At 45.2% G+C, this 21,916-nt stretch overlaps 1 protein-coding gene across 6 annotated transcripts in view; it reads left to right on the top strand.

Moving 5' to 3' along the window:
• SMS (spermine synthase) overlaps positions 1-21,916 on the top strand; it is a 54,571-nt gene that overhangs the window by 9,131 nt on the left and 23,524 nt on the right. For 4 of the 6 annotated variants that reach the window (XM_077888131.1, XM_077888127.1, XM_077888129.1 and 1 more), the window contains exons 2-4: positions 15,508-15,628; positions 19,234-19,324; positions 19,853-19,917. In XM_077888131.1, coding sequence (XP_077744257.1) covers positions 15,561-15,628; positions 19,234-19,324; positions 19,853-19,917 — 224 coding nt within the window. In that variant the 5' untranslated portion in view covers positions 15,508-15,560. Of the gene's footprint in view, positions 1-6,928; positions 7,042-14,791; positions 14,895-15,507; positions 15,629-19,233; positions 19,325-19,852; positions 19,918-21,916 lie in introns of those variants that run through there. The other 2 variants (XM_077888130.1, XM_077888128.1) reach the window with 2 other exon arrangements.

Raw genomic sequence — 21,916 nt, 5'->3', positions numbered from 1 at the left:
AGACGCGTGTTGGTGTTAAGCAGCAAACCCAAAAGGAGCTGCTAAGAACCGGTAGCATCTTCTAGATGACCCTCGGGTAGTTTCACATGCGCCTTAATTTCTCCCTCTGCGTAAAGGTGCTAATGATACCAAAATCCCACACACTGTGTTGTTGGGTGGGATGTCCAATAAAATGTTTGGAAGACTGTCAAATGATACATAAAACACTTAACACTAATTGCAATACTTAGGGCTGAGTACTTTGAGATTGTGCCAGTGGATAAAGATGCTCAGTTATAAAGAGGTGTGAATTTAACTGACTGAAAGATAAGGAAAGTTCTACTGGCAAAAGTAGAGGCAGAAAATAATGCTTTGGCATGTGATTTGAAGGTTGGTCTTTATTTAGAGGTGCTCTTTAAGTGAAAGCAGAATTTTTTTTAAGGTTTTATTTATTCTTGAGGGACACAGAGAAGCAGAGACATAGACAGAGGGAGAAGCAGGCTCCTCAGGGAGTGCGATGTGGGACTCGATCCCCAGATCAGGATCATGCCCTGAGCCAAAGGCAGACACCCAACCGCTGAGCCACCCAGGCGTCCCGAAAGCAGAATTTTTAGGGAGCACTTTGAGTTTTAAGATATGTGTTTGTGTTGCCTGACTCCACTTTCCCTAGAATAGAAATTTCTCCAGTGAAAGCCCTGAAAATGTATAGGATGCTGTTATATTTAAGACCAAGTCATCTCGGGCGCCTGAGCGGGCTCAGTCCGTTAAGTGTCTGCCTTTGATTCCGTCCGGTCATGATCCCAGGGTCTTGGGATCAAGCCCCGTGTTTGGGAGCCTGTTTCTCCTCCTCCCTGCCACTCTGGCTGCCCGTGCTGTCAGATAAGTAAATCAATGAATAAAATCTTAAAAAAAAAAAAAAAGACCATGTCATCTCATCCAAAGGACTGCAGGTCAGAGTGGTTAAGCAAACTGATATGCTGGTGGACATTCTGAATTTCTAGAGGTGACTGTAAAATGAATATATCTTAAATTTGGTACAGCAGGGAATGCTTTTCTTTTTTTAATGGAAATGATGTATAATAGTTTCAGATATACAATGTAATGATTTTGTATTTGTTAAACACTGAAATGATCACCAACAGTAAGTCCAGGTAACATCTATTACCATGTAGTTACAAGGTTTTTTTTTTTTTTTCAAGGCTTTTTTTTATGAGAACTTCTTTTTTTAAAGATTTTTAAAAAAATTATTCATGAGAGAGACAGAGGCAGAGACACAGGCAGAGGGGGAAGCAGGCTCCATGCGGGGAGCCTGACATGGGACTCGATCCCAGGTCTCCAGGATCACGCCCTGGACTGAAGGTGGCGCTAAACCGCTGAGCCATCCAGGCTGCCCTTGATGAGAACTTTCAAGGTTTACTCTTAGCCACGTTCAAATACACAATAAAGAAGATGTGTTCTATGTATACAATGGAATATTACTCAGCTATTAGAAATGACGAATACCCACCATTTGCTTCAACGTGGATGGAACTGGAGGGTATTACGCTGAGTGAAGTAAGTCAGTCGGAGAAGGACAAACATTATATGTTCTCATTCATGTGGGGAATATAAATAATAGTGAAAGGGAATATAAGGGAAGGGGGAAGAAACGTGTGGGAAATATCAGAAAGGGAGACAGAACGTAAAGACTGCTAACTCTGGGAAACGAACTAGGGGTGGTAGAAGGGGAGGAGGACGGGGGGTGGGAGTGATTGGGTGACGGGCACTGGGGGTTATTCTGTATGTTGGTAAATTGAACACCAATAAAAAAAATAAAAAATAAAAGACAGTCTTTTTTAAAAAAACAAAAAAAACAAATACACAATACAGTATTAACTAGAGTCACCACGCTGTGCATTACATCTCCATGAGTTATGCCACCTTTTTTTTCTTACAGAGTGTTTTTCAGGGCCAGTGCCATGGATCACGCTTTGGGAAACAGTAATGGTGTAGGTTTTATAAACGATCTAACACTGAATCTTTGAACTGTGTATTGCTGCTGCAGAGTGGCCTGGCTGGTTCTAGAGTTCAGAGGAGGAAGAGGGTCCTGGGCCTAAGTGTTTGATGTTCCTAAGTGGGGTTTGTCTAGGTTGGAGAGGAAAGGGCTTAATATTAATTTACACCCCTTGGTATGAGATGCAAGAATTTATAGGACTATTTTTTTAAGGCACTTTGTGAATGTTATTTTTTTTAAGATTTTATTTATTTATTCATGAGAGACACAGCGGCGGACACAAAGGCAGAGTGAGAAAGCAGGCTCCCAGTGGGGAGCCCCATGAGAACCTATCCCAGGACCTATCCCAGGGTCATGACCTGAGCCAAAGGCAGACACTTAAAGGCTGAGCCACCCAGGTGCCCTAGCTGTAGGTTTTTTATGCTCCTTACCAAGTTGTGGAAGTTCCCCTCTATTACTGGTTTTCTGTGTGTTTTTATTTTGAGTGGGTGTTGGATTTTGTCAAATACTTTTTCTGCATCAATTAATATGTAAGTTTTCTTTAATCTAAAAATATGATGGATTTTTCTTTTGTTTTAATATTGAACCAGTCTTGCAAATCTGGAATAAATCCCATTTGATCATAGTATGTAATTATTTTTGTTTATTGCTGAATTCTTATTTGGTAAGGATTTGCAAAGGATTTTCATGCTTCTATATTCATGAGGGATACTGGTCTGTACATTTCTCTGTGAATTGTCTCTGGTTTTGGTATTAGGATAATGGTTTCATAAAATGAATTAGGCATTCCTTTTTTGTTTTCTGCTAGAGATTTTGTATAGAATTGGTGTTATTCTTTAAATGTTTGATAGAACTCTCCAGTGAAACCCGTCTGGCCCTCAAGATTGCTATTTTGGGAGTTTTTATTTTTTATTTTTAAATTTTTAAAATATTTTATTTATTCACTCATGAGACACAGAGAGAGGCAGAGACACAGGCAGAGGGAGAAGCAGGCTCCATGCAGGGAGTGACTGGATCCCGGGACTCCAGGATCACGCCCTCTGCCGAAGGCGCCAAACCGCTGAGCCACCCAGGGATCCCTGTTTTGGGAATTTTTAAATTACAGATTCAATTTCTTTGATAGTTAAATAGGGCTATTCAGATTACTTCATTGGTGAGTTGCGGTAGTTTGTATTTTTTGAGGAATTGGCCCTTTTCCTTTTTAAGTTGCTAAATTTGTGTGTGTAGAGTTTGTAGGATTCCTTTATTATCCTTTTGGTGTCTATAGGTCTATAATGCTCTCTCGTTCTGTTCCTAGTCCTGGCAATCTGTGTCTTCTCTTTTTTTTTTTTTCCCTTGTCAGTCTTGCCTAGAGATTGTCGTTTTTATTTATCTTAACAAAGAAATAGCTTTTTGTTTAGTTGATTTCTTTTTTCTTCCTCTATGGTTTTTCTCTTTTTATAATTTCATTGATGTCTCCTATTAGCCTTATTCCTTTCCTTCTGCTTACTTTGGTTTTATTTTTCTCTTTGTCTAGGTTCTTGGAGTGGGAGCATAAATTAGCAATTTGTGACTTTAAAATGGTGACCGGTACAGCTTCTCCATCGTCTGCTAATGTTACTTCTATGTTTTCCTTAAAACGCAGGGGTCATAGTTATATAGGTTATTAGCTGTTATTCACAGTCCCCCCCCACCCCCGCATTTAATAAGATTGCTAACTTGAATGAAGGAAGTGTTCCTCAGATTATTCTAGTCTCAAATTCTAAGACTGTCCCTTCTGGAAATTCAGGTTGTAGAATTCCAGCTGAGTGCCCCTGTGCCTATTGATTAGGAATTTAGAGCTGGAAGTGACCTTACAGAGGTCAAAAAACTTGGGCTGCTGGGCCATATTCTGTTCTTCTGGCCTCTTTTGTATGGCCCTGGTGACTGATAGAACCGTGATTTGGCCTGCAAATCTTGAAATCTTTACTGTGTGGCTCTTTATAGAACAAGTTTGTCCACTCATGCCTTCAATTTTTTTTAAAAGATTTTATTCATGAGAGACACAGAGGCAGAGACCTAGGCAGAGGGAGAAGCAGGCTCCCTGCAGGGAGCCTGGTGCAGGACTTGATCCCTGGACTCCAGGATCACACCCTGGGCCGAAGGCAGATGCTCAGCCGCTGAGCCACCCAGGCGTCCCTGTAGACTCATGCCTTCAGAACATCTAAGTCCAGTGGATTGCTTTAGAGCCATCTGGAAAAATATTCAAGTACAGATTCCCAGGCCCCCACATGGCCTTTTTCTCATCTGGAATCCATCATCGTACACACTCCTCCCTCTGAACAGGGAGTTTTGACTTATGTCCTTCGACTTTCATCTCTGTGGCACTTACTTTTCCAGCACTTTCCGGGTGGGAGGTTCATTTTGAAGGGCGCAGTTCTGAATGTTGACTTTGCTGAATCTGCCCTGGCCAAAGCTGGAGGAAGAGAATGTGCCGGGGGGTCATCTCAGGGACGACCCTGATAAAAATGTGATTTTTGACGACCCCAACTCCAAACTGATTTCTCTCTGGAAATATTATTTCATTGTTGATTTGCAGCCTGGCGTGGAGTCTTGAGCACAAACCCTAGAATTGTTTGTAGAGACACAAATGGTTAATAGATCTGACCCTGTAAGGTAGTCTGCCCACCTAAAGTTAGTGAGAAGAGTGCTGGACATTCATGATATTGGTTAAGTTCTCCTGAACAATGAAAGTGACAATCCCATACTTTGTACTTTGGGAGAAAAATCTGGTTTTCTTCTGGGTGGAGCTGAAGGAAACCATTGCCATCTGACCTTGGGCCAGCCCGTAACCCGTTTGCATCCTGCTGCTTGTGAGATGAAGGGAGGTGGCTGTCGGCAGCTGGGACCCTTTGCACTCACAGCGGACTGTGGATGGCAGTCGCGAACTCAAGGGAACGGCTGGTTATTTTTCCTGGTCCAGGTGTCTTAAGTCTTCTCCTGGCCTCCAGCCTGACCCTACCAGTCCCCACCTTGCTTATCCCTTTTATGCTGCTGCTGGATCTGGTTTCACCGCATTTCTTGGACTACTTCTGTTGGGTTGAGTACAGTCCCAGAGAGGGGACCTGGTCTCTTCGTGTCCTCTGCCTTGGTGGTCTTCTGCTTTCTTCCACAGCTCTAGCCAGAGTTTACTGCTTCCTCTTCTGAAAACATGGACCTTGAACCGTGCCTTACGTTGCTCAAATGACGCTGGGCAGAGTTCAGGTGGCCAGATGCCTCTCATCTCATGGCCAAAATTGGCAATCTTCTCCCCAAGTGAAAGCCAGGCCTTTGCATTGTCTCCCCTCCCTGTGCCTTTCTTTATAACTCATGCTTAGCCTCCCACGTGGGCTTGGTCAGGATGTGAGGACTGGAGAGTTAGAGCTCTATGAGCACTCCAAGGGGGTGCCTCCCTCTCTGGGCTGACTGAGGCTTGTGGGTTGTGGCTGCTTTGAAGACTCTAGTCTTGTGGGGGAAACGAGTTTACCAGGAAGAAGAGGGTACAAGATTGCATTGCTGTTTGGGTTCCTGACTAAAGAGGGCTTAGGATTGTGTCTCATAAATTATATTTTTATGAACCCTTCTTCAGTGTTCTGAGGGGATTGGGTCATGGAGAGACCTAAGTGCTTAGATTCAAGTAGAAGGGGGCTCTGGCCACTTTCCAGTAGGTGTTAGGTGTTGGGGGTGATGGGAAATGCCTTTCTGACTGTGCTCTTGGAGTGGGGAAGGAAAGGCAGGGCAGTGAAATAATTAGCAACACATTTACAGAACGCCTAGTATACTGTAATGTGGGTTTTAAGAAATAGTCCCTGTGGCTGGTACTGTAAACAGTCCCATGTGGTTTTCCTTAATGCGCACTTGCATGAAAAGAGCTTGGGTGTTATTTCTGTGTTGTGTTGTATGGCTGTCAATCCAGCGTCAGTAGGTCTTTTTCTTTCTTTCTGTAGCTGATTTTTCCTGGTTTGGTTGTTCTTGTGTATGAACATCAGAAACTGCTCTGGGACGCCTGTGTGGCTCAGTTGGTTAAGCGTGTGACTCTTCATGCTTTCAGCTCAGGTCATGATCTCAGAGTCGTGAGATGTAGCACCACATCTGGCTCTGCGCAGGACATGGACTCTGCTTAGGATTCTCTCTTTCCCTCCCCCCCTCCCCCTTCTCTTCACTCTCACACACTTGCTCTCTCGCTTTCTAGAAAGAAAAAAAAACTCTGTAAACAAGCCCTCCCAATTGTTCATTTGGCCCTTTCTGTGTTCTTTGGCGCCATGTCACTGCTATGATTTTTAAATTTATTTATTTATAAAGATTTTATTTATTCATGAGAGACACCGAGACAGAGGCAGAGACAGGAGAAGCAGGCTCCATGCAAGGAGCCTGATATGGGACTCGATCCCAGGACTCAGGGATCACGCCCTGAGGCAGACACTCAACCACTGAGCCACCCTGGCATCCCTGATTTTTAAATGTAAAAGAATTTTTTAAAATTGAGGTATAATGGACATAAACCATTGGGTTTAGGTGTACAACATGATTTGATATTTGTATGTCTTGTGAAACGATCACAGGAAGTCTAGTTAAGATCCGTCGCCACACATAGTTAAGCAATATTTTCCCTTGTGATGAGAACTTTTAAGAGCCACTCTCCCAGCAGCTTTCAAATACATGATACACAGCTATTAACTGTAGTGGCTGCTCTGTACATTGCCATTGTGATTGAACTGAGGCATTGAGACTGGCTGCAGATGTGCATTCGTGGCATGAAAGCCATGTTCAGTGCCAGGGACAGAGCCTGCACATAGCAGCTGCTCAAACACTTGTTAGTGGTTGACAGGTGGGGAGTGGGGATGGGTAGAAGAGAATGCCCATTGCAGCCCCTTTAACCTGGTGCCTGGGGCCTGGCTTATGGTTGGTTGAAGGGGAGCAACTGACTTCTGGAACTTTCTGTCCCTTTGATTACCTCATAGTAATTGAGAATCTAAAAGTTCAGTGTGTGTGTTGGGATTTTTGAAGACAGATTTATTGAGGTGACTCCTGTGCCACACCCTTCCCTCATTTAAGGTATACAGTTCATACAGGTCAGTAATTTTCAGTACATTTGGAGTTGTGTGACCATCACCACAATTTTATTTATTTATTTATTTATTTATTTATTTATTTATTTATTTATTTTTTAAAAGATTTTATTAAGTAATCAATTAATTAATTAATGAGAGAGAGGCAGAGACACAGGCAGAGGGAGAGGGAGAAGCAGGCTCCATGCAGGGAGCCCGGTGTGGGACTGGATCCTGGGTCTCCAGGATCATGCCCTTGGCCGAAGGCGGGCGCTAAACTGCTGAGCCACCCAGGGATCTCCTATTTTTATTTTTTAAAGATTTAATTTATTTATTCATGAGATAGAGAGAGAGGCAGAGACAACAGGCAGAGGGAGAAGCAGGCTCCTTGCAGGGATCCCGACGCGGAACTCGTTTCCAGGATTCCAGGATCACACCCTGGGCTGAATGCAGGCGCCAAACCCCTGAGCCACCCAGGGATACCCATCACCACAATTTTAAAACATTTTCATCACTCCAGAAAGAAACCTGTACCCCTTAGCCATCGTTCCCATTCCTCCCAGCCTTTTGTTCCTCCCAGTCCCTGGTATTCAGTAATTTGCTTTTTATGTCTAGGGATTTGCCTTTTCTGGCTATGTCATATAAATGGAATTCTACAACATGTGGTCCTTTGTGACTGGTTTCTTTCACTTAGCATCATGCCATCCATGTTGTAGCAAGTATCAGTACTGCATTCCTTTTGTGGCTGAATAAATAGGTCATGGTATGGATAGACCACATTTTGCTTATCCATTTATAGCTTGATGGACAGTTTGAGTGTTTCCACTTTTCGATTATTGTGAAACCTGCTGCTCTGAACTTTGCTGTTGTCTTGGGTTTTGTGGGATTAATTGTCTTGCAGCTGTTGTAAAAAGAACTGGACGTGGGAAATTGAAGATGAAGCTGTCGGAGTAAGAGAGCCCGAGGAACCACCTGCTTGACCTTCACTTTACTCTCTGGGAATGTTAGGCTTCTGAATGTCTGAGAAGTCTCCCGATGTACAGACCTTTTGTTAAAATTTAAAGATGAAAAAAATTTAACAATTTTAAGTGTTAAGCTCCTTTTGCTTGTGAAATATGCTTTCTCTGTATATCACTTGATTGCAGTAATCTAGACTTGCTGCCTATCAACACTGATGTTTTTGATTACATCTAGCGTATTCCAAGTGAGTTCACATGATGTTCTTACACCCTCAGGCACTTCTGAGCACCCATGCGGGTGAGAGGGAGCCCATAAGGAATGCTGTGCTATTTTGTTACTCTCAGAGCAGTTATGCCAGTGGTGGTGGTGGTAACTGGAACAGATTTTTTAATTTTTTAAATATTTATTTATTTATTCATGAGAGACACCGAGAAAGAGAGGCAGAGATCGAGGCAGAGGGAGAAGCAGGCTCCTTGCAAGGAGCCCAATGTGGAACTCAGTCCTAGACCCCGGGATCACGCCCTGAGCTGAAGGCAGCCGCTCAACCGCTGAGCCACCCAGGCGTCCCTGGAACAGATTTTTTATTTTTTTATTTTTTTTAATTTTCTTTTTTTTTTTAATTTTTATTTATTTATGATAGTCACAGAGAGAGAGAGGCAGAGACATAGGCAGAGGGAGAAGCAGGCTCCATGCACCGGGAGCCTGATGTGGGATTTGATCTTGGGTCTCCAAGATCCCGCCCTGGGCCAAAGGCAGGCGCCAAACCGCTGCGCCACCCAGGGATCCCTGGAACAGATTTTTTAAAACTTGATATAATTTACATCGAGGAAGTTTTGTGTACACTTCTGAGTTTCGACCAATGTATACAGTCCTGTGACCACCACCACTGTCAAGATTAGGACATCTGGGTGGTTCCTCAAGCAGATACTTGAATGGCTTCAAACTGTGTTGGAGTCCAGATGTCCCCTTGTTGTGAGCTGCTGGTGTATCTGTTGCCACTCTCCATCAGGGGAGCCCAGCTCTCAGGGAGGAGGGGGTGAGGGGGGTGGTCCCTGACCTGGATATCAAGCGGAAGGAGAGGCAGGTGGGGGGTGGGAATCAGGGCACAATTGGACTTTGGGGGAGAGGGGCTTACCAGGGTCTGTGGAGGAGGGGCGAGCTGGAAGGAGGCCAGCATTGGGCTTCACTCACCGCTTGGGCATGGTGCAGTGATAGGAATGATGGACCTCTTGGTGATGGAATAGCTTGGGCCATCGTGGGGAGAACTAGGAAGCAAGGTAACCGGCCAGGGGCTTGAAGGGGAGGTGTGGAATTTCCAGTCCTAGTTAAAGATATGCTTGGCAAGGATAGAAATTTGTCTTCTAATTTCATGACCCAGATGCTGCCAGAATGTGAGTGAATCACACTTTCCTGCCCTCTGGGTGTGGGGAGGCCAGTGCAGCTCTGGCCCGGTGGCCCCCGTGGCGGGGCAGGCTGATGGTCCTGCACAAGGGGTGACTGCTGCACACTCCGTCCCAAGTTTCCTTTGCTCAAGTTTGTGAAGTTGGAAAGGAGTGAAATGTGCAAGTTGAGGTCCTCTGGTTTTTTCTGGATGTGGGAGAATTGCTTATTCCCTCAGGGCAGCCGCTACTGGAAATCACCATGTTAAGGAGGTTACTGCATTTTATCCACTAGAAATGGAAGAAAGAAGTGGGAATATGTATAACTGAAGCACATTGTGCCCCCCCCATTTTTAGATTTTTATCTATTCAAGAGAGACACAGAGAGGCAGAGACATAGGTAGAGGGAGAAGCAGGCTCCCTCCCTGTGGGGAGCCTGATGTGCGGGATGATCCAGAACCCTGGGATCACCCACCCAGGAGCCTGGGATCACGACCTGAGCCAAAGGCAGACGCTCAACCACTGAGCCACCCAGGAGCCCCTGTTCCCTCCCACCCCCCCCCCTTTTGCCCAGGTTGGGCTAGTAAGCCTGGGTGTGTGCAGCTACTCCATGGAGCTTAGGCACTCGGGGCTGCCTCCCTTTAAAGAGCACTGGTTATTATTTCTATTTTATTTGTATGTGTGTGAAGAGAGAGAAGAGAAGAGAGCATGAGCAAGGGCAGAGGGAGAGGGAGAAGCAGACGTCCCGCTGAGCTGAGCCTGATGTGGGAGTCCATCCCAGGGACCCCTAGGATCATGACCTGAGCCAAAGGCAGATGCTTAACCCACTGAACCACCCAGGCGGGCCTGGAGTGCTGATTATTATTATTTTTAAAGATTTTATTTATTCATGAGAGAGAGGAAGAGACACAGAGGGAGAAGCAGGCTCCATGCAGGGCTGCCCTGGAGTGCTGATTAAATGGCAGTACCAGACCATGAGAGATGGAGGGAAGGAACACTGGTGCCCCATTCCCTACAGGAACCCTGCAGAGTGCTATCTCCATCTTACGGTTGAGGCAATGACATATATGGGTGGCAAGGGTACTTGGCCAAGTGAGTTTGGGTAGGTAGAAAGGCTGTGGTGGGTGATTTGTGGGAGAAGCTTCAAGGGGAGCATCATGGGAATTTTAAATAGTGGCAGGGGTATTAACATCTGGGGAGGGAGTAAAGAAGCCCAAGTCCAATTTCAGACTTGACTGGGACAGTGTGGTAGGCAATTAGGCAGGACACCGTTTCCATATGGATTTGGGATTCAGCCATCTGGATGGAGCTGATGGTCAGAGTCTGAGCCCTCCCAAGAGCGGCCTATAGATGGATCTCTGGGAGAAAATGAGGCAGGGAGATGAAATTTGGGCCTTCATTCCCTGTGCCACCCCCACCCCACTTTTTTCATCCCTCTCTTTATTTTGGGAGTGGTACATTTAATTTGGACCAGACCTCCAAGTTAATTCTTTTTAAGTTATTGTTGAATAAACACAAAGTGGGCAATGGTCTGGAAACGGGGACATTGAGTCATTTAACGGACAAAGGACACATTTTGCCCTGGAGACAGGTCACTGTGTTGCTGAGCGCTTTGGAAGGCTGAGTCAGATACTAGTCACATACTAGTTGCATGTCAGTTAGAAAGTTTGAGGTCAAAATCGAGGTAAGTGAAGTCCTTAAGAGTTTTCTAAGAAGTTTTGTTAGCCTAGTTTGGATTACCTTGCCCCCTTGAAAGCCCTGTGATTGTCTTTTACTCCTAACTCTGGGAAATGTACAAGGGGTGGTGGAAGGGTAGGTGGGCGGGGGGTGGGGGTGACTGGGTGACGGGCATCGAGGGGGGCACTTGATGGGATGGGCACTGGGTGTTATTCTATATGTTGGCAAATTGAACACCAATAAAAAAAAAATTCAAGTTTTCTGATTTGCAGCCATTTATGACATTGCAGTCTTGTGTTTCTAAATTTGGGTATGCTCTGACCTAAGGCTTATTTTCACTCCTGTGGAGTATCTAGTAGTTCTCAAGGAATTGTATTGTCCGCCCCACTTCTGCCCCTGGGAGGTGGGGGTGTCTTTTTTTTTTTTTTTAACAAAAGGGGGCACTACCTACTTGTGTGTATGACTGGGATTGCCAAAGACCTGTGAGGGACAAGACACTCTTTCACACCGTATGTTGTCAATCGCAGTTGAGGAACCCTGATACAGTCAAGTACGTTTTGTTTGGTCATGTTACATGTTTCTACTAGACAGGCATGAAGACTGAAATTGGATAACTGCAAAGCATTTTCTGGGGCACGTCCTAGGCTACTTGTTGTTAGTAAGGAGTTTGGGCTTTTTTCAGACCCATTTTAACATTTTCTATAACCATTGGGTGACTTGAGTGTAATTAGTTAGGAAATAGTGGGGATTTCTTGTTCTTGTATCTAGTGGTTTAGCTCGGTGGTTCTCAACCATGGCTGTACATTGGAATTTCCCAGGGACCTCTGAAAAATACTGATGCCTGGTTCTTACCCGCAGATTTTTATTTAATTGATCTAGGATGTGACATACTGGTTTTAAAAACTCCCCAGGTAATTATAATGTGCTGCTAGGATTGAAAACCACTGGTTTAGATATTCTGGAAACTCTGCAAAGATCTAGCCATATGGATGATGAATTTAGCCAGCTGAAATAAATTTTCATTTACCCACAAAGCATTTATTGAGCCCCTGAGATCAAGATGACCAAGCAAGCCACATTGTTGAACCTAACGGAGCTCATGTCTTTGGCTTTGTTTTCATTTTCAAACCTTGGTTCTGGAAAAGAGTTATTGGGCAGTTGATTAGCTCTGGAGCCCTTTGCTGGAGTCTTCTCTCAGGCCCGGGAGCAATGTGGGGGACAAGAAGACAGGAGGAGAGTGTAGAAGGGGGCCGGTCCCTGTAGCCCCGCAGGGCTGGGCATGTCCAGTGCCCACAAAAGACCAGGTGGCGGTGACAGCCAGAAATAACATTCAGACCTGGCAGATTTCTTCTGACCTGAGGAGCAAGCCCATAGTATAGAAATAAGTGACAACTCTCAAGCGGGTCTTTCATAATGTGTTTTTCTTCCATCTGAAGGCTGACTGGAGGGCCTCCATTAGCCCCATCGGTGCTTTTCTGCTACTGGTGCCAGTTAGAAAGGGGGCGGTTGCCAGGCTGTCCCTGGCCGGGTCAGGGGTTGTAGGAGACAAAGCCACCCCTTTTCCTGGCCCAGGAGATAGTTCGCCCCGGCTCAGCCCTGGGGCCCAGGTGCTCCTACGCTGTGCAGCCTGGCCAGTGACCTGCAGGGTGGCCCTGTGTGGGCTGTCCCCCTCACCAGCGGAGGGGACTTGTGTTCCCTGGTGTACTGTGCCAACAGAACCCAGTCTTGAGGCCGTTTACCAGGAGTGATGATTTGTTTTATACACTTCCAAAACAGAAAACATCTGTTCTAGCCAAGGAGGGATTGAATAATGACACAGTGGCTTTCCTGTTCAGGGCAAGGACTGCTGGGATACGTGCACGTCGGGCGTGCCGGGCGCCCCGTGTTCACCACGGTGGCTTGGCCCTGCCAGGCTTCAGTTGACAAGCACACTGAGTAAGATCAGTTCTTTTTGTGAAGTTTGAGATCGGAATTTTTTTTTTGAAGATTTTATTTATTTCATTCATGAGAGAGAGAGAGAGAAAGAGAGAGAGAGAGGCAGAGGGAGAAGCAGGCTGCCCGCGGGGAGCCCGACCGGGACTCTATCCCGGGACTGAGATCACATGCTAGACCGTGGAGCCACCCAGGCGTCCCTAAAATTGGAAATTTTTTTTTTTTTTTGGGAGTGGATTTCTCTCTTACAACCGAGTATCACTCAAAGGGTATAATTCAGGCTCCCCCCTTTTTAAGTTCTGAAACCAATTTCAGAATAGTGAAGCCGGCTATTTTCTGCCAAATGAGTTTCCCGAAGGCACATGAGACACGGTCACCCGTCGCGTCAGTCGGTGCTTGCGCTGGCGGGGGGTGTGCGTTCTGCTGCAGCGCCCTGTCCCTGGCGAGCGGCCTCGCCCTGGCAGCGGCTCCGCCCGCGGGGTGCTCTCGGGCTCCGCGGGCCTCCCGGGGGCTGCCCTCTCCAGGAGGTGCCCGCCGTGGGGGCGAGCCCCAGCCGGTGGGGCCGTGAGAAGTGTGAGGTCCCTTTGTTTCCTGCCTCCTACGGGTCTCGAGGTCGTGACCCTCTTGTCTCCACCTGCTCCTGTTGGGGGGCTCGGGGCTGCACACCCATCTGGTTTGGTTTTAAGTGGTGTCCGTGCCTTTTGGTTGCACCGTCCTAATAGCTCCATCCACATTCAGGGACTGGAAGGATTAAAAAAGGATGCCCTCCCGCCCCTTGGGCCACGCTGTTTGCTATGGTGTTTAGTGAAGTTGAAAATAACACATTTTGGAGGGTGTGTGAGTCACCAGAGCCCAGAGCAAAGTGCTACAAATTGGGTGGCTTAAAACAACAAACATATTCTCTCCCAGTTTTGGAAGCCAGAAGTCCGAAAACACTGTTGGCCAGGCCGTGGTCCTCCTAAGGGCTCTAGGGGAGATCTGGCTTGCCTCTTCCAGCTTCTGGTGGCTTCTGGTGTTCTCGGCCTGTGGCTCTTCAGCGGTCCAGTCTCTAATTTTTTGTCTTCACCTGCTCCTCTTTATCCCTGTGTCTCTTCTTCTGTCTGTCATAAGGGCACTTGTCGCTGGATTTAGGCCCCTCTGGATAATCCAGGATGATCTCATCTCTAGGTCCATAATTACATCTGCGAAAACCTTTCTCCAAATCAGGTCACGCTTCCAGGTTCTGGGGGTTAGGATGTGGATATATCTTTTTGGGGGCCACCGTTCCACCCAGTACAGTGGGGATAGGTGAAGTCTGGGCTCTAAGTGGCAACTAACTTTAGATTTTTAAGATGTTGCCTGTCAGAATAAGACATATCTGCTGTCTACGTCAGCCTCCGAACCCAGTTTGTGGTCTTCATTCTTCCCTGTGCTCTGGAAGGTCTTCGGAACACTGTTCCAGACATTGCTGGAGATAGATTCTATGTAAGGTGAAAAAAAAAAAATCTTAACCTCTAGTCCAGGCATTGGCACTACTTAGTTTATGGAAGAAATTCTAGTGTGATTTTCTTGAGAAACCACACTGCGGTCAGCTGTGAATGTTTTTTTCCTTTTGCCTGGGTTCAGGTCACAGACATACTCTTTGTACATACTCTTCGTTTTGATGCTTTGCAGCCCACACTGTTTTTTCCCCGTCATGTGGAAAAAGCACCGGCCCGTGGAGGGCTCATGGGACGGTACAGAGTAATTCCTTTTGTCCCATCTCAGTTCTTTGCCTTAACACTTCTCAGGCAGTTAGGGGCAGGCAGATCGAACTACAGGGGACCAAACTGCGTTTTGCCTCTCCTCTGTCATAATCTTGGATGTACTTGAAGTTTCTGGCTTTAGTTGACCCTGCAGAGATGAATGCACTTTCTATAACCTTGGCCGAAGTCCTACCCATTGTTACAGGTGATACTGAGCTCCACTTTGGCGGTGGGTGGGAGGGAGAGGGGAAGATGGGCGACTGGCCAAGGAGGGGGTCACAGTGCGGAGTGAGAACAAGGAGTTCCTTGTCCCATAAGGACAGTCTCTACCATTTAGAAATGTATGATTGAGTGGCCCCCTTTATTTTTTCCTATTATAATAACAACCCAGCCTTACTGCGAGATACCTGGAGCATAAAGCCAAAAGTTTCGAAGTCCTTTAGAATACCCATCAACAGCGGGTGGACATGTCCCTTCTAGTACTGTATATCCTCATTAACTTCTTTACTCTAAAATGGAAGCTCATTTATTTGCGTCTCTTTGATTTCTGATTAGACTAAACATTGTTTAGTTGCCTGAACACCTGTCTGCATCCATGACACAATTATTTTGTGGTTGTTTTTTTTTTTTTTTTTTTTTTGGTGTCTTTCTTGTGTTACCTGGTAATCTGTGTAGCCTCTCGTCACGGGTGTGAGTGACATTGGCAACTCTTTGTTCAGGTTTTCTTAAAAAGTTCAGTCCTCAAACCGTGCCTCATTGGCTTTCCTTTGGAATGTGTTTCATCCTGACCACCTTGCCTTCTGTCTCCTCTTCTCCAGCTGATGGCGAGACCATTCTAAAAGGCCTCCAGTCCATTTTCCAGGAGCAAGGGATGACGGAGTCGGTGCACACCTGGCAAGACCATGGTTATCTAGCGACCTACATAAACAAAAATGGCAGGTGAGGCGGCCTTCAGATTTGAGCACGTCAGCTCTTGGGGGATAGGGGCCAGTCAGAAAAGGGGGGTGGAGGGCTAGTATCCAGATATTCTTATTTTCTCAGTGACATTTTGTTGCGGGGGTGGGTGGCTAGAATTCAGTGTTTCACAGCCCTAGCTGCACAGTAGAACTCTCCCGAGAGTGCTTTCACAAGAGGCCATTACCCCAGTCACTCTCCCAGAGGTTGAGGCCACTGGGCATCAATATTTTTCCAAAGCACCCCTTCCCCCCTGCCGAGGTGATTCTGCTGTGTGGCCAGGTCCCAGAACCCCTGGGCAGCAGAAGCAGTGTGAACTGGCAAGCCACAATTCAGACGTGGTCACAGCAGATTCCTGGGCCCCACTCCAAGAGTTTCTGATGCAGCAGCTCTGGGGCAGCACTGTAAATAGCATTTTCAGCAAGCTCCCAGGGCGTGCTGATGCTGCTGGTCAGTGGACCTCACCATGATAAGTTATTAGCAATTAATGCGGATTGTAGTCAAGTGCAGAATGAGAATGTCTACCGGGAGGTTGACAGGAAGCTGAGGGGATCCAAGATACCCAGTTTCAAGTTTTTTTCTTTTCCTTAAGACCTTTATAGACTATCTAGACTTTACCTAATCAATATGTAGATGAGAGCCAGTGTGTTCTGGGACTAGGAAAGGAAATCTAAATTGAGAACTGACCAATAATCGAAGACCCCGGAGTGTTGAGCTCTTTGCACTTTCCTAAGTCTAGGTTTGTATCCTGTCTAGACAGGTTTAGTATGTAAAACTAGTAAGATGCTTCATAATTGGCACTGTTAATTTTCACATGTGAACGCCTGGGTATTTTCAATGGCTTTAATTCCATTTCCCCCAATGAGTACAAAGTACTAGAATTCCACATGGTTTCATTAGTGTCCCACATTCTCTCCCTTGTTTTTCTATTAAAAGGAAAAATAACCACCCCCCAGGATCTCACTGAAGCCCAGAAGGCAATGCTGGAAGATGAGGGGAACTTTTACTTTTGAGCACCCCCTTTTGTTATTCTCTTTATAAGTCAACGTGCCCCACCCCATGTGTGTGTGGGGGGGTAATTGGTTTTCTCTTTCTTAATGCCTCCCGGAGTCTTCCTGGCTCCTCTCTCCCCAACCCAGATTTGTATTTCCAACTATGTAGCAAATCTCCACGTATGTATTAAGCAGATACCTCAGATATATCTAAAATGATTCCCTCCTCAAGCGTGACTCCAAATCAACACCACCACCAAACCCTCCTACCTACCCTCCTCCATGCTCCAGCCCCTAGCACCTTTCCTGGAAGTAGAGGTTTGCAGCTGTCCTTTATCCTTCCAGCTCTGCAGGCTTGCATTCAGCCCCTCTCTGTCCTGGCCTCTTTTCTCCACCTTGCCTGCCACAATCTCTTGCTGTCCTGGATGTGGTCCATCCTTTGGGAACCACAGCAAATCGAACCATGTCACCTTGTCACCCCGGCAGGCTCTCTGAAGCCTTGATTCTCTTAGAATCTCCTAACTAAACTGCCTTTGTAGCCCGGCCCCACCCACCTCTCTACCTCACTTCTTGACACCATTTCCAGTTGTCTGGGGGGCCTAGCATTCTTCCTGGAACAGAATTTTGGATGACAAGAGCTGTTTAGAAGTTGCTTCTGAAAGCAGAAAATGAAAATTGACACGCTTAAAAACTTATTTTCAACCTTGGTCTCCCTCTTTTCTCACTTGGTCAACTGGGACCCATCCCCATGGTACCTGTCCTGAAACCTCACTTATCTACCCCTGCCTGGGCGACCAGGCACCAGCTCAGGTGGACCAGGGGAACTGCACCCTGCTTCTGGCCTGACTTCTTCTGGTTAATGGCCACTTTGTGATGCTGAGGCCCTGGTCCTCAGCCACCTTTTTTTCCTTTTCTCCAGCCCACCCGCCCTGCAACTTTTCCTGTCTCTTTTTTTCTGGTTTTACTCTCTTGAAGTTGGTACTTGATCTTAAATTCCAGCATCGGTTGTGTTCTTGGAGGTCTCTGACAGAGGACACCGCTAGAACCAACCAAGTGGTTAAGGTTAATGTTTTTCTACCCTTCCCTCTCCCCAGCTCCTGTCCTTTGTGCTGATGGTGGTGGAGGGGGAAAGGATGATAGGCACATTCAGGTGTAAATGATTTGTGGTCTCCTGGGCCTGAACTTGATTGGGGGGGCCACTTAAAGGCTGAAGGTGAAATTAACTACTAGTGTTTACTTTTTAATCCAAGCACACAGCCTGTACTCTGAATAGAATTCTTGTCATTTAGTATTTTTCAAATGTTTCTTTAACTATGACTTCTACCAAGAAATAGTTTTTTTAAGGGTACTTATTTATTCATGAGAGGCAAACACATAGGTAGAGGGAGAAGCAGGCTCCCTATGGGGAGCCTGATGGGTGGGGAGTTCAATCCCTGGATCCGAGGATCACACCCTGAGCCAAAGGCAGATGCTCAACCACTGAGCCATTCAGGTGTTCCCCAAGAAGTAATTTTATATTATAAGCCCGTGCATACTCGTCTGTGTCTCTACAGTACATATACACATTTATGATCGAAACAATACTTTCTCCAGATAACTGACTTTTATTGCATGTGATACACTCTGATATTTTAAGAAAAATGTGCTGACCCACTAAATTAAGGGTCAGAAAGCTTGTTCGGTAAGGAGCCGTGAAGAGTCTCTGTCGCATTCTCTGTATTTTAAACAACTCTTTAAAAATGTAAAAACCAGGACGCCTGGGTGGCTCAGCGGTTGAGCATCGGCTCAGGGTGTGATCCTGGAGTCCCAGGATCAAGTCCCACATTAGGCTCCCTGCGTGGAGCCTGCTTCTCCCTCTGTGCTTCTCTCTCTCTCTGTCTTTCATGAATAAATAAAAAAAAATCTTTAAAAAAATGTAAAAACCATTCTTAGTCTGCAGGCTTTACAAAAAAATGTCTTGCAGGCTGGATCTGGTTTGCAGTCCCCAAGCTAAATCAGTTTAACCACCACCTGCTTGCAGTCAGAAAACCACGGCTCTAGTTTGAACTCTCTGAAGGTTAATTGGGAGTACCTAGTTTGTGCTTCTTACCCTCTCTTCACTTTAAGGCCGTGGTTACTAAACCTGGCCGGATCACGTGCCAGGGAATATTCTTAAAACTGAGGTTCACAGGGACACCTGGCTGGCTCATTCGGTAGAGTATGTGACTCTTGATTTCAGGGTTGTGACTTGGAGTGGAGTTTACTTAAAAATTTATATATATATATATATATATATATATATATATATATATATATATAGAAAATATATATATACATTTGAAAAAATCAGGTTCACAGAACTTGCTGCTAAATCACTTTCTGGGCCCAAGAACCTGTTATGTATGAAAACATTAGCATAAGGTGACTGTATAAATCTTCCCTAAATGATTGGTGACTCCCTCACCCCTAAGAGGTTCTCCTAAGAAAGCAAAAGGGTTAACTTTGTAACTTAGGGACAAAAAGAACAATGGTCTTTCCTTTTAATTGGGTGGATTGGTGTCTTTTCTTTTGAACGCCATGATACAGTTCCTAACCTTAAAATTATGCTTTCCTTTGTAGCTTTGCCAATTTGAGAATTTACCCACATGGATTGGTGTTGTTGGATCTTCAGAGTTATGATGGTGATTCGCAAGGCCAAGAAGTTGACAGTGTTGGTTTTCACTTTTATTTATCTAATTTTTATTTACTTGTAATTATAAGTATTTGAGGATCATCAAGTCTCATATTTTTAATGATAAAATGATTTTGCTTAATTGCTGATCTCCCAGCTAACTTTAAACTTTCCTCCCAACAGATAAGTGATTTTAGAAGAAAAACAGTGGTTCCTCAATTGTTAGGAACCTGGCTTGCCATCATTCCCTCGACTGCTTGAATACTGAGTAATTTTACTTTCCATTGGATGGAATGTAAACCTTTAAGCAGGATGTGATATCTGCATTATCCTTAGGTTCTCTCCTGTCCCCATTATCTTGCTGGTGACTTACACTAAGGCTAGGTCAGCGCCATGTGGGCTAGTTGGTGTGGGTGTGGAACTGAGCCAGGCTTGGAGGCTGCTGTAGGAATGCAGGAGGACGGGAGTATCACACAGCTCTGTCACAGTGGCTTCAGCCTTCTGGAAATTTAGCTGTTCCACTCCGCTTATTCTATAAGCCCTTGACTTCTTTTCTTTTAATTGTAGCTTTTGAACAAAGTAGAAGAAAGAATGAAAGAATTGAGTCAGGACAGTACTGGGCGGGTGAAGCGGTAAGTCCACTCCTCAATGTCCTTTCATATTTATTTCACTGGTAAAATAATTGGAATGGTGGCGTTTTCCCGGAGTAGCGTCCGCTTCCAGCAACATGGTAGACTGACTGAACTAATGGGTGCCTCACACTCAAACAAGACCAAAATGTATGAACACACACTATGAGCCATCACTGAGGGAAGCAACCAGAATACAGATTTACGTCGTTGACACTTTCTAGAAGATAGAATTTGTTTTGGCAAGACCTAGTATGTGAAGGACTTAATAGCTCAGTATGCGTAGTTTCATCAGCCCATAGGAAAGCTCCAGGACTGATGTAAGAGAACTAGAAGGTTGGTTAATCTCTGGTAGGGTAGAAAGCAGCAAACTGCTGGTAAACGAACCTAACAGTGTACAACTTACCTGCTTTGTTGGAATCTGTCGGAGCACCTAGATTTGTTTACCCCACCTAACTTCAGTATGCATTTCCTCAGCTCTAAAATTTCCCTCTTCCCTGTCCTTAAAAACATGTCTACACCCACACACTTTTCTGGACTTGTCATCTTTCCGTGCTTGCAGTTTTTCATCTATGCACCAACTTGAATTCCTGCTGTGTTCTGAAATGTGTTAACTCGATGATAGATAAAATGCCTCTGATTTTTCTTGGTCTTGCTTTTTATTGGGGCTACTTCTAGGAGTAAGTAAATAGATGGAAAGCATTTATAGATTTCAGGATTCATGAGAAGTCTTTGTTTTTTTTAAGATTTTATTTATTTATTCATGAGAGACACAGAGAGTGAGAGAGGCAGAGACATAGGCAGAGGGAGAAGCAGGCTCCACGTAGGGAGCCTGATGTGGGACTCGATCCAGGACCCCAGGATCACACCCTGGGCGGAAGGCAGGCGCTAAACCGCTGAGCCACCCAGGGATCCCGAAGTCTTTGTTTTTGCAATAGGAGTTTTATAAGTGAGAGTGCAGTTAAGCTTCAGATTTTCAGTTCAAAATACAGACCTTGCTTTTGCAATGTCCCTGTTCTTACATCTTTTCATAAAATTAGGGTAGAGGGAGTCAAGAAGTTATTGGGAATACTCGATGGCAGGCTTTTTGGTTTGGCCTCAAAAGGACAAGGATGGTGCCATTTTTCTGTCTGAAGAATGACCTGTTTAGAAATTTTATCATTAACAGTAACTTATAACATTATCTGAAATTAGTATTCCCCTGTGGCTGGTGAGTTAAATCTGAATTTTCAGTATTAGAAAGTTTATTTTTGTATTCTATTTTTCAAAAGAAAGAAACCAGGAGAATAAGCTTACATCCATTAAGTTTTGTTGAGGTTTGGAGGTGAGGGAGATGTCACAGTTGACGCAGTGTATGTGAGACCCAGGATGTATTCTGACTTTCTGAGTCATTTTTGATTTTTAGCAGTGAACATTGAAGCCAGAGTTGTGCAGGGCTCCAGAGTATCTCCTATAGCCCATGACAAGGAGATGCACTTCATGCGAGGAGGAGTACTTCATCAAGATCAATGGCTTCCTCAACCCGTTAGAGATCCTTGTTTCTTGGCCAGTCTTTAAAAACCACTGTGCTGTGAGCTGCCTGGGTGGCTCAGTCACTGTGGTATGCGACTCTTGATCTCAGGGTCCTGAATTTGAGCCCCATGTTGGGTGTAGAGATTACTTAAAAATGAAATCTTAAAAAAAAAGAAATAAAATTATAAACCATTGTGTTGCAATCAAAGAAAGAGATCTTTAGCACTTGGTGACACAGTTGAGAATGGATATTTATTTTCATTGAGTTTGTGCATAGTTAGTAATTGTGTCTAGCTGGCTGAGTGTCAACTGGAGGATGGGTTTCCTCCCCTGAAAACCCATGACTTTTTTTTTAAAGATATATTTATTTTAGTTATTCATGAGATACACAGAGAGAGAGGCAGAGACATAGGCAGTGGGAGAAGTAGGCTCCATGCAGGGAGCCCAATGGGAAACTCGATCCCGGGTCTCCAGGATCACACCCTGGGCC

Source organism: Canis aureus, chromosome X (genome assembly GCF_053574225.1).
Source record: "Canis aureus isolate CA01 chromosome X, VMU_Caureus_v.1.0, whole genome shotgun sequence".
Taxonomy (NCBI): domain Eukaryota; kingdom Metazoa; phylum Chordata; class Mammalia; order Carnivora; family Canidae; genus Canis; species Canis aureus.
The sequence above is the reverse complement of the archived record's forward strand: the minus strand, read 5'-3'. Positions and strand labels throughout refer to the sequence as shown.